Consider the following 17,705-nt stretch of genomic DNA (forward strand, 5'->3'; position numbering starts at 1 on the left):
AGCAGCTGGTGGACACATTAGATACTGATAGCAAGTTTGATTTTGTAATTGACTGCTACCCCTGCCCCCTGTTCAGGGACTTATTGTGCATTTCTGTTTGTCAAATGTCTGTGAAATTTGTTCAGTTTGTTTCATTTGTTAAATCTTTTGTGTAGCCTACATACAAATATTTGCACATAATAAGACATTTGCTGGAAAAAAGGCAGTTGAAAGTGGGAGGACCTTTTTTTTTTTCTTTGCTGAGTTTATATACAATGCTGTTCAAACGTTTAGAGTTGGTTTTGGTCATACACATGCTGAATTTATTTGATCAAAAATACAGTGAAAACATCAGTAGTGCAAATTTTTAGTATTAGTAAAAATTAGTAAAACTTTTTTTATTTTAGTATATTTTTAAATATAATTTATACCCTACTCCAGTCACATGATTCTAAAAAAAATTTAATTTGGTGCTCAACATTTCTTATCAATGTTGAAAACAGTTGTGCTGTTATTATATTAAGATTTTGTGGAACGAACAGCATTTAGTTGCAATAGAAATCCAACATAAATGCCTTGTAAGATAAATGCCTTTTGATCAATTTAATGCAGCATTGCTGAATAAAATTCATGACAAATTTCATGCTAAACAATTAGTCAGTTTAGAGAATCAAAGTGAACAGACTATGGCTTGAGAATTTGAAAGAAGCAGTTAATCTGTGTCTGAGTGCACAGATAGCATGAGCTCAGAATGACAAAGCAAGAATGAACTTCTTTTATAAAATTACCATAATGTAAAGTTTCAACCAAAGGGTTTAATTTTTACAAATGTTCCACAAAGCTTTAGACATCCCCCCTGTTAACCATTTCTTCCCTTAGATTGTGAGGTATGAACTCAACGTCCAGGTGAGACAGATCCACAACCAGGTCAAGCGCAACTGAGCACAAAGATGAAGTTTGAAGATCTTCTCTCAGAAATTAATGGATTCGGAAGGTTTCAGAAGATGGTCCTGATCATCAACTTCTTTGGTCGATTCAGTCTTGCGTGTCATTTCCTGTTAGGCAACTTCATTGCTGTCATCCCGTCTCATCACTGCGATATCGGCTCTCTGGATGCTGACGGGATCCTTGGGAATCTGAGTCGAGAAGAGAGACTGACTGTCAGTATTCCTGCACAGGAGGATGGGACTCCTGCTTCCTGTCACATGTTCTCGTATCCTCAGTTCCACCTGCTGATGAACTCCTCCAGACCTTCAGAGGTTGCTGTAGTGGAGTGTCAGAATGGATGGGAGTATGACAACAGCACATTCATCAGCACTCTCGCCACACAGGTAGTCTCTTGCTTGCTATGTATCGATGATTTATTGTATTCTATTCTAATTGTGGCCTCTTTCTCTCTCTCTCTCTTTCTGTTCAGTGGGATTTAGTGTGTGACAACAGAGCACTGAGCAGATTGACAACCACCATCTTCTTCATTGGGGTCATGTTTGGAGCAGCTGCTTACGGGAGCCTGAGTGCAATGTTAGTGCAACTAAACTGGATATAAACATTGATATGGTTTTTTTTACCATCTCAAAATGAGCTCAATACATTTCTTAAAGGCATAGTTCGCCATAAAATGAAAATTCTGTCATAATTTACTTATGACGCTCCAAACCTATATGAGTTTCTTCTGTGGAACACAAACAGTTCTGGTAACCATTAATTTCCATTATATGGTTAAAAAAAAAAAATCCACAAAAATATTCCAAAAGTTCCAAAGAAGAAAGTCATACAGGTTAGGAAACGACATGGTGAGTAAATTCTGACAGTAAATGCTGACATTTTTGGGTGCATTTTGGTGACACTTTAAATTCCAGTTGCATTAGAAACACACTGGCTTAAAAGTAATGTTTTTTTGGTGGTGTTTGTACCAGCACTGGAGTGTTTCTAAATGGATACATGTCTTATTCTACACAGGTATGGGCGTAAGCCGATGTTGTTGGTGTCACATATATCAGGAATGGGTTTTGGATTGTGTAGTGCTTTTTCTTCCTCCTTCATCATGTTTGCAGTGCTGAGATTCTTCACTGGATTCACCATCACTGGCAGTGTCATCATCTCCACTGTACTCAGTGAGGAGGACCTTTCTATTTTAAATTGTTTTATTTTTGTTGTGGTTTTAAAGCAGCACACAGTAGTGTTTCTAAAATGAAACTCAAATGCCTCATTCATTCAAATGCCTCATTCATTCATTCATTCATTCATTATCAGATGTGGAGTGGGTGAGCATTGAGCACAGAAAGCTTGTAGGGGTGATTGACAGCCTGTCTTGGACATTTGCCTTCATGAGCATTTCCCTGATTGCATACTTTATTCGAGACTGGAGATGGCTGACAGTTTCCATCTCATTGCCCACCATTATTGCCATAATCACTTGGTGGTGAGTATAAATAAACCAATACTAAGTAGATGTCTTAAAATATCTGTAAGTCATCCGGTACATTAAATATGCCTTTTCCAAGAAAGTCGCTTGCAGATCAGAGTAAAAGCAGTACATTCTCAATATGAAATAATCAATAATGTGAATAATGTCATAGGTGGATTCCAGAGTCGGCTCGGTGGCTGATTGCTAATGGGAAGGCAGATAAAGCTTATAATTATCTTCATAAATGTGCTGTCATGAATCGTAAAAAAGAAGGCACTGCTAGGATAAACCCTGAGGTGAGAGATTCCAGAAATAAATCTAAAATGCCAGTAAAAATATCAGCAACATATTTTTGCTAGCAATGGATGGTACAGTATAGGGTCATTCCGTGTCAAATCAACCAAATTTCAGAAACTTTCCCGGCTCAAATGTTTTATTTTGATAATATTTTTTTCTGTAGAAAGACTAACATAAATAGTGATGAAAGCCAAAATATTAAAAGTCACAGATGTACTGAGTACACTGTTTTGTGGGGGTCAAATTGACAATTTTCACCTGAGATTTGGAGCCAAATTAGAGGGGGGTAAAAATGACTTTAGAAAGATGGCAGCATCATCATTTTATTTTTACACAGAGATTGGTAGGTCTATTAGTAAAATCTGTTGACTTTAGCAAGCTCTGTTGCATTATACACCAACAGTGACAGTTCAAAAATGGCAAAAAGCGCTTCTACATTTTCTTTTAGATTCTGGTTCTTAACAAACTTTCCTTTTGGTATAAATCCCAGAGATATGGAGATCTTAATGCGGCTTCATGAGTAAATTGGTAAATTGTACACACTTTCAGTGGTCAAAAACCAAACGTGGATTACTTTCCATACAGATGATACTTTTTTTCTTTTAAAGAGGAATATCTGATGAACAAATAATGTTTGTTCTTACTCAGTGAATATGCATCTGTGACATTTAATATTTTGGCTTTCGTCACTATTTATGTTTGTCTTTAAAGCAGTGAAACGGAATATTGAAAAAGGAAAAATGTAGAGCAGGTTGTTGATTAGATGGATGCAGATCTGAATGTGAGCTTTCAGTCGAAAGGGGCAGGTTTAAACTTACGAAATAATTGGAGACGTCCAGCATACATCATCAGAGAGTCTGTCATTTCTAAAAAATAAAATAACACATTGTTTACAGTGGTGTTAATAGGGTCTGTGTTTGTTTTCTTGCTTTTACTTTACCATAGTTTGCTTACATAGAATCTGAACATCTTTGTTTTTCTCTCTCTGTCTAGGAGTTGGCTAAAATCATAGTTACTGGAAGAGGGAACAGGAAGTATTCATACCTGGATCTGATCAAGACTCCTAAGATGAGGAGACTGGCTTTACTCACAGGAATCACCTGGTGTGTCAAATCACAATCACAAACACACACCACAGTGGCATCAGTAAAAGGGTGTTCAGATTAATCTAATTTTGCACGTTCCCGCTGCTTTCTAACTGCCAGGTTTTCTGTCGCCACTGTTGCCTATGGAATTAGTTTCAACATTTCAAGCTTTGGACTAAATATGTACCTCACTCAGTTTGTGTATGGTGCAATTGAGATTCCTGCCAAATTGAGCATCTATTATCTGCTGGATAAGTTTGGAAGACACATAACTCAAGCTGGATCCTTGCTGTTGGTTGGAATCAGCCTCATGATTAACATATTCATACCCAAAGGTGAGAGACTTACAACTTATTGACTTTTTGACATGAAGAATGAAATGACAATGTAGGTTTGATGAAAAGATCTAATGCAACAATGATTTCACTTGCCATTCAGATAAGACAGTGGTCCGTACGGTTATAGCCGTGCTGGGAAAAGGCTGCTCCGCCACGTCTTTTGGTACAGTTATTTTATACAGTTCTGAGCTTTACCCCACTGTTTTAAGGTAGGAAAACTAACTTCATGCTCAGTTGTACGCAAGTAAAACTATATCTATCAACAACTAATTATTTATGTATTTATTGAAATGTTGCGCTGCCTGTAGGCAAAATGGGATGGGCTATAATTCCTTCGTGGCACGTCTCGGTGTGTCTGTGGCTCCTCTGATCTTGCTATCGGATGATATATGGAGCCATTTCTCTCAAGTCATCTTGTCTTCTATTGCAATCTCTGCTGCTTTAGTGGCTTATCAGCTACCAGAGACACGAGGCAGGTGTCTGCCTGAGACTATTGAGGATGTTGAGGGAATGAGGTAAGGTTATGTGGAAAAGCTATCTAGTCTATGTATTGTGTTTCCAGGAAACTGAACCCTTAAGATGTAACATTTGCTTCTCATCTCAGGAAGGGCACTGATGGCTCACCACTACAAGATCGAAAAATGGAGGAAAAAGAAGGCAGTAGGGTGAAATGGAAAGATGATTTAATTTTGCAGAACACATAACTATAGCATCCATAGATCCATCAAATTTCCTATTTATGTGTTACTGTATCATTTAATTAAACAATTTTAAGAGAAATTTGAAGGGAGGTGTTGCATGTTTTCTCATTGTGTTTACTGTTTTAGTCAGAATTGTGTGGACTCATTATTCCACATATATGGGAATATCATAGTAGAAATAGCTCAAAGGCTTTTCACTCTGTCATTCTCACACCTTTATTTTGATCATTAATTTATCAACATACTATCATTTGCTTTAAAGAAAAAATTGGTTTCACAAAGCGAGAACTTATTCCAGGATAAATAAAACTTTACCCCAAGTAAATTTATACAGGACTGCAAAAAATTTGTGCCTATATAAATATGGTTAATAAAATCAAGGCTTGGCACTGGTTTACTAACTTCATATGTACAGTTTAGTCCAAATGCTTCATCTGGTATGATTGCGGAAGATATGTTACACAACTTGAAGCTTGAGTTTACTGTTTGTTAACCAGTAATCTGGAATGCTGCCCTAGTGCTTATCAACAAGTGTTTATAAAATGCAGATTGTTAGTGTTTATCTATAGAGAAGAATATTAATAGAAGTGGTTTCTTTGAGTCTATTTTTCCCTGTAAGTACACACAATGTTAAATGTCCAATTAAAGGCAGCAACATTGATTTAATCCTCTTGATACAGAAGTTTTTTGAACCACAAATTCTTTGCACAATAATTCTTTGCATGTTGGATAATAGCAAGGGTAACTTGAGTTGTTTTATGACTTGCAATCAGAGACAAAGTTTGCCTTTTTTCTGCAAACTCCATTTCCTACAAAGAGGAAATTGATCTAAAACAGACTGAGATTGTTTATGACATATTAATTCATATATGCACGAAACAAATCTAGCCAAACTGTGCTAGTGAGAATGCCATTGCTGACTAGATATCATTGGTAAGGAAAGGTGTCAATGTCCGCACACATTAACCAAGTGAACTGCACACATGGCGAGACACTCTTATACAAGCATTAACAACAACTTACAAATCATTCACCCCTACTGACAAGCTACTATGGATGAAAGATCATATGAAGATATGGACACACACACATTTCAAACACAGACATACAACCACAGCAGTTTTATTAATGGCCAAAGTACAAGCTGCATCTGACTTCCAGTTACCAACCTTTGAAATCCCATAAAAACTCAGCACATAAACCAAGCATTTTGTAAGAAGACACAGAGGGAATTCTGTGCATCAATAAAAAGCATGAAGTTTGATGATCTAATTACGGAGATCAATGGCTTCGGCAGGTTCCAGAAAATGATTCTTTGCATCAGTTTTGTAGGACGATTCACTATACCGTGCCACTTTCTATTAAGCAACTTTATCGCCGCCATCCCGTCTCACCATTGTGACATCAGCTCTCTGGATGCTGAGGGAATATTTTGGAATTTGAGTCGGGAGCAGAAACTGGCTGCCAGTATTCCAGCGCAGGAAGATGGGACTCCTGCTTCTTGTCACATGTTTTCTTATCCTCAGTTACATCTGTTGGCAAACTCCTCCAGCAGCACAGAACGTCCTGTAGTGGAGTGTCAGAATGGATGGGAGTATGACAACAGCACATTCATCAGCACTCTTGCCACACAGGTGAGATTTCAATGAAGAAGGTGCTGCACTTCACAAACTCAACGTTTTTTACCTTTATAATGAAATGTTTCATTTCATTTATAATGTTTACATTAGAGTTAACAACAGTTAACATGAACTAACAATGAACAATACTTTCACGGCATTTATAACCTTAATGTTAATTTAAATATTTACTAATACATTTTTACAAAGAAAATTGGTATCTGTTAGCATTAGTTAATGCACTGTGAACTAGCATGAACAAATGTTAATGCAGTGTTAAAAAATTGCTTACACAATTCCTCAAACTATGGCTCCTTTTCTCTAAACTCTACACACAAAACAAACACAGCATGCAAAATATTACACATCTCTTGCAAAAGCAAACACTTATTACATAACATTTGAACTCTTTTTAAAAATGTGTTTTTGTGTAGTAACTCTACACACAAACCATTAAATGATTAGCCACACGCCAAACTACGCAGATGTGAAAAATGTAAAACACTACTCTCGTGTCTTTTGCTTGTTCAGTGTGCATGAGTTTGTCATAGCACTTACACGTACATGTGTGTGCACAAATACACTGTATATACAGTATGTATGCACAATTGATGAACTTTTATTGAACTGAACTGAATCAACACTGAACTGACTTGAGCTGTATAATGACACTTTTGGCTTGTTAGAGCTGCTTTGAATTATGATAATTTGAATTTGTTGTTGTGAAGCTGATTTTTTAAACAATATGTATTGTATAGAAATAAAGGTGTAAGGGATCCACTGGAGGCAAGTTGTAACGAGAACCCAAGTGCAGTGTTTATTCAAAAATAACATAGAACAAGATCAATACATGAAACAAATCATGGACATAGACTTACACAACAGAGGTTACAGGAAACAATACTTAACAAAGACAGATGGCAAACATGAGGGCTTAAATACACAGACTAATGACAGGACAAGGGACACCTGTGAACAATGAACAGACGATTAACCAATGACAAGACACATGGCAGGATCACATGACAAACAGGGAATCACATGAGAGACATGGAACATGACTTGAGGCTTGTTCGACTTAAACCGTCGCTGCACAGAACGATCGGTTAATGACATCAAAGTACCGCGAGAGCATTTCAAAAGCATAAGGAGCTGTATGCTCTCTAATCACTCTCGCGGTACTTTGATGTCATACACTAATCGGTATGTGCAGCGCCGGTTCAAGTCGAACAAGCCTAAGAACAAACCAAAACGTGACAGAGACAAGAGTCACAAGACCAAAACGTGACAAAAGGTGACTTGACTTGTATGCATATTCAGTACATACAGTATTTACAAAATAAACAGAAATGCAAGGGTAACATTTTTTTATTTCTAAGTGATCAAATTAAGCGTATTTGCTTTAAACAGAAATGCAAGGGGGTAAAAATTATTTCTTTCCCAAAACATTCCGGTTTGATTTCTAAATAAACAAATAATGTATAAGTATTTTTTTTTTTTTACACATGATCATTAGGTGTAGGTAATGTGAGGACTATGAATGTGGCATTTGAATGGCAGTGTTTTCCAAATGAAACACAAGAGCTGTTAGTTTTGAATAATGTGTCTAATGTATTGTTTTACAATTGCAAACTGAGTGTAAACCATATAATGCGCTAGCAGTTTTGCAGACTTGGTCTGAAGATTAGGTATATGAGTGACTACTTTTTGTGTGTAAGCTATATATTTTTTTTTTTTTAACTGTAAATGCTGTATGCTAATGTTTTACAAAACAATATTTACTGTATGAATACTGTGAAGAGAGAGAAACTGTCTTACTATTAAAAGACACTATAAACTCTACTCAAATACATTGTGTCTAATTTGAGCAAAATCAGTTAAAATTTAACATAAAATTAACTCAAGCAAGTCAGTAGTAATTATTGGCTAGGAATTCTGCACGTGCAATTAAAAAACAAATTTAATAGCAATAGTTTTTCAGTCATTTGCACATTCTTAACCTGAGACAAGTTTTTTTTTCTCTCTGCCCTTGACATCCAACCAATAAATAAATAAATGAATTTTTCAGTTGGGGAATTTGAGGGGTAATGTGACAAATAAATGGTTGCAGGTTCATGCACATCTACATTTAGTTTTGAAAGTCTTTTAGTTCATGAAGCAGTTCATCACAACAGTTACTGTTTAAGAAAAGTTATTTTCCATCTCTCTTCATTTCACAGTGGGATCTAGTATGTGATAACAGAGGTCTGAATAAAGCTGTGGCCACCATCTTCTTCGTCGGAGTGATGTTTGGAGCAGCTTTTTTTGGAGGCATGAGTGACAGGTGATGTTTCATTAAAAATAGATCTGTGTACTATAATAAATGATGTACATTTTATGAACACAGCATGAAATGAAACAGTTCTGTATAAAAAACATACTCTGTTTGGCCTGTAGATTTGGGCGTAAGCCAATGCTGCTGGTGTCGTATATATCAGGAATGGCTTTTGCATTGGCCAGCATCTTTTCTTCCTCCTTCATCATGTTTGCAGTGCTGAGATTCTTTAGTGGATTCACCATAACTGGCATCATTATCATCTCAACCGTACTCAGTAAGAACCTCTCTCTCTCAGTCTCAATGCCTCATTATGATTGAAAGTGAATATAAAACAAAGGAAAAGGGCCTTATCGTATATACGTGTCTTTCTCCAGATGTGGAGTGGGTGGACATTCAGCACAGGAGACTAGTATGTATAATTGACAGTATGGCATGGGCTGTTGGGAGCACCTCATTGTCTCTTATTGCGTTCTCTATCAGAGACTGGAGATGGCTGACAGTGGCCGTCACTTCACCTTTACTACTGTCCACAGTCCTCTGGTGGTAATGGGCCTTACATATTCTTTCGGTCTAATTTAAAGCACAAATGAGTCAGTACAGCCTATGTCTAAAGACATGCCCTGCATGTGTCCAAGTACCCGGATTCTGAAGTGTGCATGCCACTGGAGACTTTACAACCCCATGAGGCCACGTGGGTGATTTATGAATGGCAGTGAAGCAATGCAACTCACGCCATAGGTTCACATGAATTTCACATCTGAATTTCATTCCTACTACACATATTCATCCTATAGGACACACCTTTTTTGACAGTTGCTAAGTATATTTCAAACCAAATGTAGTACCTACTTAGTATGCGCTTTCGGACACAGCATCGTACGGTGGCCGAGACAGCTCAACGCGCTGCAACTGAAGCAAACACATGCAAATAGAGAAAAACGTGTGCAAATAGAAAAAAACACATGCAAATAGAAAAACACGCGTGCAAATAGAAAAAAACACCAGCAAATTAAAAAAAACATCTTCATCAGTTTCACAACACACGTGTGCTCCAAATAAGGAAACGTGCTGCAAAAGTTCACAACACAACCAAATACAGAAAACGCGCTGCAAATAACACAGACCACAACGGAAATGTTTCCAGGGGAACCAAATAAGTGACGAACCCGGCTGGGACATGCTTATTGCTCGTGAGCTTCCCTATGCCATACTCCCTTCGAAGGGCAGCTTGCAGAGCCCTTTTGGAGTGAGCAAGGCTCTAGTGGGCTGTTAGGCAGCCGTGTGGAACACACTTGATGAAGGGAGCAACTAAAGACAACGTGGGATGTTCCCATGACAACGCAGCACGGTGTCCATCAGCTGGTCTTACGACAGAAATATGATGCTGTTAACATAACGGATGCAAATACATTTTTATTTTTAGTTTACAAAAAAAGCTTTTAAAATATGCGTTATATATCTGTGTCTCAACTTTAAAATTTTGGACCCTACATTACCTAACATTTCTTACGAAACTTTTCTTTATGAAAATGTAATAACATGAAACAATTTGTACAGTGTAACTGATGTATAGATAAATATCTTTCCTTCATGTTTTTCTTCTTTATCTTTTTTATTTATTTATTTTAGTTTCCAGCTCATTGTTCTTTTCTCATTTGTATTCTGATGACATTGAACATATTGTTAATACATTTTGTACATTGTATACAAGTTGTATGTCATAAAAAATGTAATCTCTGTATGTTTTGCACAAACAAATAAACAAATAAATAAAGTATAATTTTAAGCTGTAAGCACCAGCACGCATAGATTTATGGATATCTATGCCGGCACGTCCCAGCCGGGTTCGTCACTTATTTGGTTCCCCTGGAAACATTTCCGTTGTGCTCTGTGTTATTTGCAGCGCGTTTATGTATTTGGTGGTGTTGTGAGTATTTGGAGCACACGTGTGTTGTGAAACTGATGAAGATGTTTTCTTAATTTGCAGGGGTTTTTTTTATTTGCACGCGGTTTTTTCTATTTGCATGCGTTTTTTTCTATTTGCATGCGTTTTATTTTATTTGCATGTGTTTTTTTCTATTTGCACGCGTTGTTTTCTATTTGCATGTGTTTTCTTCAGTTGCAGCGCGTTGAGCTCTCTCGGCCACCGTAGCATCGTTTTTTAAAAGATGAACTTTTAACTTGAGTGCCACGTTTTTAGAATGCTGTGTCATGCATGTGATGCATGCAGAAAACGCGAGAGCAACGGTCAAACACGTCTGTCTAGTATAGTGCATGTTTACTTCGAAAACTGTGAAAAAGCAGAGGAGTGTAATGCAAAAATGCATTCTGTCTGAACGACCCCTAACAATGTTTTATAGAGCAAATGTTTCTTATCTAGGTGGGTTCCAGAGTCAGCTCGGTGGCTGATAGCCAATGGGAAGGCAGAAAGAGCTCATTTTTATCTTCATAAATGTGCTGTCATGAATCGCAAGGAGGAAGTTATCTCAAGAATCAAACCTGAGGTGAGAGAAAATATATATTTTTGATTTTACAGTACATGCAAATGGTCACTTTAAAACAACTGTCTGTCAGTAGGCTAACGATAGCTATGTCTTTCTTCTATAGGCTCTCTCTATCATAATAACAGATCAAGGAAAGAAAAAATATTCGTACCTGGACCTTGTCAGAACCCCTAAGATGAGGAGACTGGCTATGCTCACAGGAACCATTTGGTGTGTAACTGGTTATGCGCAACAAACTTCCGTATTCTGTAAATCAGTTTGCACTGCTTCCGGTTCGTTTGTGTGCTTAATTAAATATAGAGCTGTTTTACTCAAAATGCCTTCAAATAAGTGAGCAAAGATGAGCAGAACAGATGTATATGCAGATTAATATCTAAATGTTATATATATATATATATAATATATATATATATATATATATATATATATATATATATATATATATATATTTCTTCTTCTCACTAAAATTCGGATATTGAAATTGAAGAAAACACCAACAATAAAAATAACTAGGTTAGGTACCTTAAAAGCCCATGTAATCTGCCGTTAACACTTTCTCAGACAAGCTGATGTGATGAGACTTAAAGAATAGTGACATAAAGAAGAGACATAAAGAATAGTGAATCATCTAATGAGCATGTGCTAACTTTAGAGAGCAGTAGTGCCCGCCCGGCCACTTTTTCAGCAGTCTTGGTTCTGGAAGTATTTTTCGCATTAATTTTTTCCATCGTTTTTTTTTTTTACGTCTTCATTAAAGAGGTATAAGACATGAACCAAACCAGAGGTGAATCACAACATTAAAAACATTGATTTTAAGGGAAAAAAGTATTTGACAAAAAGGTACAAAACAGATACTTAACGGCTTTAATGAGGGAAAAAACTAATTGCAAGAAGCATTGCAAATTATATAATCCAATTAAAGATGATGGAGAAATATAATAGTTTTTGATCCTTCTCACCAGATAAACTAAGTTAAAGGGGTCATATAATGCCATTTTTGTACAAGCTAATATGATTCTTTAGGGTCTAAATTAAAAGTTTGTAATATACTTTAATTAAAAATTCTCATTAGTATTGTAAGAAAACACTTATTTTACCTGGTCAAAAACAGCTCTGTTTTCAGCACGCCGTTTCAGTGCATATGACTTTAAATGATCATGAGCTTTGCTGACTCCGCCTCTCTGTTCTGTGTACACCAGAGCTCTCTGGCGTACACCATTTGTAACTCAATAACCATAACGCGTTGTTCAGTATAAATGTGGGATTATGAATTATATTGAGAACGTCATACATAGAAAACATGCCGTAATGTACCCTGAGTGTAAACCTTAGACGCATTCATTGTGAACCGTGCAGCTAGCGATTTGCAAAGATTAATATATTAATATAAAGTTTAATAAAACGTTACACTCACTTCCGTTCTTCTGGAGATTCAGCAGGAACACGAATATCTGGTAGCAGCTACCGATCCATTTTTCATGAGCAGCAGCTTAGCAAATCCAGCTTTATACTGATCCTCGTCTATAAAGCAGTCTGGTGAGAAATGATTCGCGCAAACATGAACGCATTGACGTTGCTCGTGGGGAATATTCCCTTCGAAAACAAACACAGCCACTGCGTCTTCAGCGGTTCGGATTTAGGAACATTAAAATGACTGCTGTGTTCGTTATTACACCCAAGAACAGAACACCACAATCGCTTAGACGCCATTCTGCAGACAGTGCTCCAGCATATCAACAATGACCGCGCCGGTCCGCGCAGACTATGATTGACAGCTCTCTCATGGAGCTGATCTCGCCCGCGAGGGCGGGTCTGTGTTGAGACGCTCCTGTCAATCAACAATCGTGGGAGGGGCTTCCGAGCGTGTGACGTCACACGGTCGAACGGCTCGATTTGAGGCAGGGGAAAACATATAAGGAGATTAAAACATAACCACTGGATGGATTTTTATCATTATATGATGGTTGTGTACAGACACTGCCAACACACATTTCAGTACAATCAACTTGTAAAAGTGCATGCACCATTATATGACCCCTTTAAAATAAAGCGGGTTGATGACTTCAGTGAAAGCATATGCCATCGATTAACAACCAGGTTGTTCACAGAAAGTCTGCCATTTATTACAGTGTTATTATAAAATATTACAATGTAATTACACATTTATTACAGTGTACAATGTGTATTGTACAATACATTTAGTACAATGTAATTATATGTTTATTACATGTTATTATACATTTATTAGTGTTATTATACATTTATTACAATGTAATTATACATTTATTACAATGTAATTACACATTTATTACATGTTATTTAACATTTATTAGTGTTATTATACATTTATTACAATGTTATTATACATTTATTACAGTGTAATTATACGTTTATTACATGTTATTATACATTTATTAGTGTTATTATATGATTCACTTTTGAAAAAGTAGTGATTCTTTTTTTGAAAAAATATTCATTTTGAAAAAGTAGCGATTCTTTTTTGAAAAAGTATCGATTGACTTGAAAAAGTATTGATTCATTTTTAGAAAAGTATCGATTCTTTTTTGAAAAAGTATCAATTCACTTTTTAAAAAGTAGTGATTTTTAAAAAAATGTAGCGATTCACTTTTGAAAAAGTAGCGATTCATTTTTCAAAAAGTATCGATTCATTTTTGAAAACGTATTGATTCTATTTTGAAAATGTAGCGATTCACTTTTGACAAAGTAGCGATTCACTTTCGAGAAAAAGTAGCGATTCACTTTCGAAAAAGTAGTGATTCTTTTTTGAAAAGAATATACATGTATACATGAATATACATGTAGTTCAATTTTCCATATTTATTGTATGTCATTATGTCAGTATCAGTATTTGCTTTCAACCATGCACAAATAAAAATGTCACTGAACCTTTGCTGTATAATTGTAACAATGAGCACTCAAACAAACCAAACCAACAATTACAAAAAACACACAAAAACTGATTTTGCACATACATACTGTCAAATCGATTAATCGCGATTAAAAAAATACAGTACACACACGCGCGTATAATATACAGTATACCTATATAAATATAATATATACACAGACACACATACATCTATCTATAAATTACAGGAACGTCTGTCTGTGTGTCTGTCATTCGCATATCTCGGTAAAAGAAGCACACATTGAAGATGTTTAGATGATGTTTAGAAGGTTGTCGTTTAAAAATAAACATTCTGACATTAGAGGGTTGTAGTTTAAAAATATCTGAATATTGCATTTTATTCACAGCCATCATTTGTAGTATCCTATTCACAAACTGGTTTACTTCTGAATATTATATTTATTCTGGTGCGCTTAACGTTATCGTTTTCTCAGAGTTTAGGCTTCTAATAGTAGCAGTATTATAGTAGTGTAATAGTAGCCTAGGCTATTCAGCAACTCAAACATACCAAACCAACAATTACTAAAAACAGATTTTGCACGGGCATTGCACTAGTTGTTTAAAATCCATTTCACTGTAAAAAAAAAAAAAAAAAAAAAAAAAACTTTTACAAAATCCTGATTTTTACTTCGCCTTCAGCCGCACTAGATTAGAGAACATGGACAGTACAGACTTTATTGTTTGAATAATAAATTATAATTAAATGACATTTCACGTCTTGCAGGTTTTGTGTCGCCACTATAACCTATGGTATAAGCCTCAACATCACAGGCTTTGGACTAAATATGTACCTCACTCAGTTTGTGTATGGGGCCATTGAGGTTCCATCTAAACTGATCGTATATTACCTGCTGGAGAAGATCGGCAGACGTAAAACTGAAGCAGGAGCTCATCTATTGGCTGGAATCAGTCTTATGATCAACATATTCATACCCAAAGGTGAGACTAGCAAAACCAACCCATTGCACATTATCACACGAGCAAGAGACCTGTTGTTCTCGCATATCTAAAACAACACGATTTATTTTAACAGATGAATAAACAAGACGTTAAGATGCATTAGGCCTACATTTTAGACACCATATTGACAGTTACCTTGTTTTTTTTGCTCCGCCAACGAAAACCGTTCCAAACAAATTAAGCCAAAGTAAAATGTTGCGCACGAGCAAAGTAGTGGTGTTTTGTTCCTGAATGAATTAGCGTTTTTAAAGATTTTTTTTTGGGGGGGGGGGGGGGGGGGGGGTGATTTTTGTCTTTATTGTGACAGGATAGTGTAGAGTGGACAGGAAGGGAGGTGGGAGAGAGACGGGGTACAGGATCGGGAAAGGTCCACGAGCCGAGATTCGAACTCAGGTCACCCGCTATATGTCGGCGCGCTGCCCATGAGGCTATCGGTCGGTGCCGACGAATCAGCGTTTTTAAATGAACCTCACTCATAAGGACATTACCTTGTTTCGTTCCTGAATAAATCAGCAATTTCAACAGTCGGTTGTACAAGTATGTACATGTGATTAAATGACAGTTACTGAAAAATCCCAAACATGGTACGCCGCTCAGTCGATTGGATAACTGTATAGCCTACGAAAACACTGTAATTGTTCAACAAACACTGTAGAAACGGCATAAGCGCTGGACAACTTGAACTCATTGGGGAAACTACTAGAGGGTTTTTATTTGTTTATTCAGTCACACACACTGTGCTCAATATCATCTCTTTCACACTCAGATCAGTGGATTGGTCGTACTGTGGTGGCAGTACTGGGTAAAGGTTTCGCGGTTGCTGCTTTTTCTACAATTGTATTATACAGCTCGGAGCTTTACCCCACTGTTCTCAGGTAACAGAACATGATTAAACGTGTATTTTACACTTCAAACAAAAATATTTAAATTACTTGATTTTTATATTACTATTATTATTATCTAAAATTAAATTATATTTGCATTATTTGATATAAATATAACTGCACTACTTTATTTTGCATTATTTATATTGATACTCCATTACCTTTTAACAATGGTTCTTATTATTAACAATGTTGAAAACAGTTTTTGCTGCTTAATAATTTCTGTAATAAAATTTAAAAGAACAGTAGTTATTTGAAATATAAATGTTGTAACATTATAAATGTCTTTACTGTAATTTTTGATCAGAGCTGAATAAAGCAGAGCTTTATTTTTAAATATTTCTTACCTCAAAGTTTTAAATGATACTGTATCAAAAAATATTAAGCAGCACAACGGTTTCATCATAGTAATAAGAAATGTTTCTTGAGCAGCAAATCAGCAAATTAGAATAATATCTGAAGGATCATGTGAAACTCCAAAGTGAAAATCAGCTTTGCCAACACAGGGACAAATTATATTTTTAAATATATTAAAATATAAACTGTTCTTTTAAATTGTAATACTACTTCAGAATATTACTGTTTTTATTTTTAATTAAATAAATGCAACCTTGGTGAGCATAAGAGACTTCTTATTATTCCAAACTTTTGACCGCAAAGTGCAAAATGTATGTCAATGCATAGTATATAAATAAAGAATTGATTTGATTGGGTCCTATAGGCAAAATGGGATGGGCTATAACTCGTTCCTGGCCCGTCTGGGTGTGTCTGTGGCTCCTCTAGTCCTGCTATTGGACAGTTTCTGGGGTCACTTCTCTCAGACCATCCTGTGTTCTGTGGCATTCGTCGCTTGTCTGGTGGCTTGGCAGTTACCTGAGACACGAGACAGGTGTCTACCCGAGACTATAGAGGATGTCGAGGGTACTGGGTGAGTCATAACCTATATTTTGTTAAAGCAGCTATAGAAGACTTGTATTTAACACACTGCTGAACATTTGAGTAACTCTGTCGAGTCAAGCATGTAAAACACAAACCACTCAATTATTTTAAGATTATTTTAAGAGAATTAGCTTGAATATTAGGATCAATATAGGTACATTTAATCTCTATTAAAAACACTTAAAGGAAACATACAAGGAAAGTTGAAGTTGTGTTCATTAACCAAATCAATCATGTGTTTTTATCATATTGAATAGGAAAAATCTCATTAAACATCATGACAAGCAGGAGGACGTGGAGAAAATGAAAATGAATGAACCCACTGAAGACCACTGAGATTTGTGTACTTTCAATCCTTTTACCAAATTTATAATACACACTGATGTTCTGTTGCTTAGTGTCATGTTCAGATTCCAAGACAGTAAATGCGCACAAAAATGAAAGAATAATTCTAAAGTTCTTTTAAAATATTTTTTATTAGTTACAAATATTTTTTTATAAGACTTACAAATTTCTCCAGTGCCATGTAATAATTAGAGATTTTCTAAATAAGATTAAATGGAGTTGTGAATGAATACACTGAAATTGTGGATCTGTGTTTGTGAAAGAAAAAAACAGAAAAATGAGAGAGAGAGAGAGAGAGAGAGAGCCTGTGTGTGTGTGTGTGTGTGTTTGAGTGGGGACTGTTTAGTATTCATTTTTAAGATGCCAGTGGCCATTTCTGATTATCAATTACAATACATGCA

The 17,705-nt window shown here is 36.0% G+C and overlaps 2 protein-coding genes across 2 annotated transcripts; both read left to right on the forward strand.

The window, feature by feature from the left end:
- The first annotated feature begins 863 nt into the window (after positions 1-863).
- Positions 864-4,892, forward strand: slc22a7b.2 (solute carrier family 22 member 7b, tandem duplicate 2). The gene is made up of 10 exons (XM_056235103.1): positions 864-1,310; positions 1,397-1,500; positions 1,939-2,093; positions 2,233-2,401; positions 2,559-2,682; positions 3,677-3,786; positions 3,889-4,103; positions 4,207-4,315; positions 4,415-4,621; positions 4,711-4,892. The coding sequence occupies exons 1-10, from the start codon at positions 930-932 to the stop codon at positions 4,808-4,810; spliced, it is 1,674 nt and encodes a 557-aa protein (XP_056091078.1). The 5' UTR covers positions 864-929; the 3' UTR covers positions 4,811-4,892.
- A 1,063-nt stretch (positions 4,893-5,955) lies between these two features.
- Positions 5,956-17,534, forward strand: slc22a7b.3 (solute carrier family 22 member 7b, tandem duplicate 3). The gene is made up of 10 exons (XM_056235104.1): positions 5,956-6,441; positions 8,646-8,749; positions 8,863-9,017; positions 9,118-9,286; positions 11,124-11,247; positions 11,351-11,457; positions 14,901-15,115; positions 15,903-16,011; positions 16,742-16,948; positions 17,217-17,534. Exons 1-10 carry the CDS (start codon positions 6,061-6,063, stop codon positions 17,293-17,295), a joined length of 1,650 nt encoding a protein of 549 aa, XP_056091079.1. The 5' UTR covers positions 5,956-6,060; the 3' UTR covers positions 17,296-17,534.
- Positions 17,535-17,705: the final 171 nt, after the last annotated feature.

Source organism: Rhinichthys klamathensis, unplaced genomic scaffold (genome assembly GCF_029890125.1).
Source record: "Rhinichthys klamathensis goyatoka isolate OS25496 unplaced genomic scaffold, OSU_Roscu_1.1 h1tg000412l_1, whole genome shotgun sequence".
NCBI lineage: Eukaryota > Metazoa > Chordata > Actinopteri > Cypriniformes > Leuciscidae > Rhinichthys > Rhinichthys klamathensis.

What these genes read in the sequence shown, in the direction of transcription:
- slc22a7b.2 (XM_056235103.1), top strand. Translation starts at nt 930, where the DNA reads ATGAAGTTTGAAGATCTTCTCTCAGAAATTAATGGATTCGGAAGGTTT. An exon ending in TCAGCACTCTCGCCACACAG is followed by an intron (nt 1,311 to 1,396) that starts GTAGTCTCTTGC and finishes CTTTCTGTTCAG; the next exon opens with TGGGATTTAGTGTGTGACAA. An exon ending in TACGGGAGCCTGAGTGCAAT is followed by an intron (nt 1,501 to 1,938) that starts GTTAGTGCAACT and finishes TATTCTACACAG; the next exon opens with GTATGGGCGTAAGCCGATGT.
- slc22a7b.3 (XM_056235104.1), top strand. Translation starts at nt 6,061, where the DNA reads ATGAAGTTTGATGATCTAATTACGGAGATCAATGGCTTCGGCAGGTTC. An exon ending in TATCATCTCAACCGTACTCA is followed by an intron (nt 9,018 to 9,117) that starts GTAAGAACCTCT and finishes GTCTTTCTCCAG; the next exon opens with ATGTGGAGTGGGTGGACATT. An exon ending in CTTTACCCCACTGTTCTCAG is followed by an intron (nt 16,012 to 16,741) that starts GTAACAGAACAT and finishes TGGGTCCTATAG; the next exon opens with GCAAAATGGGATGGGCTATA.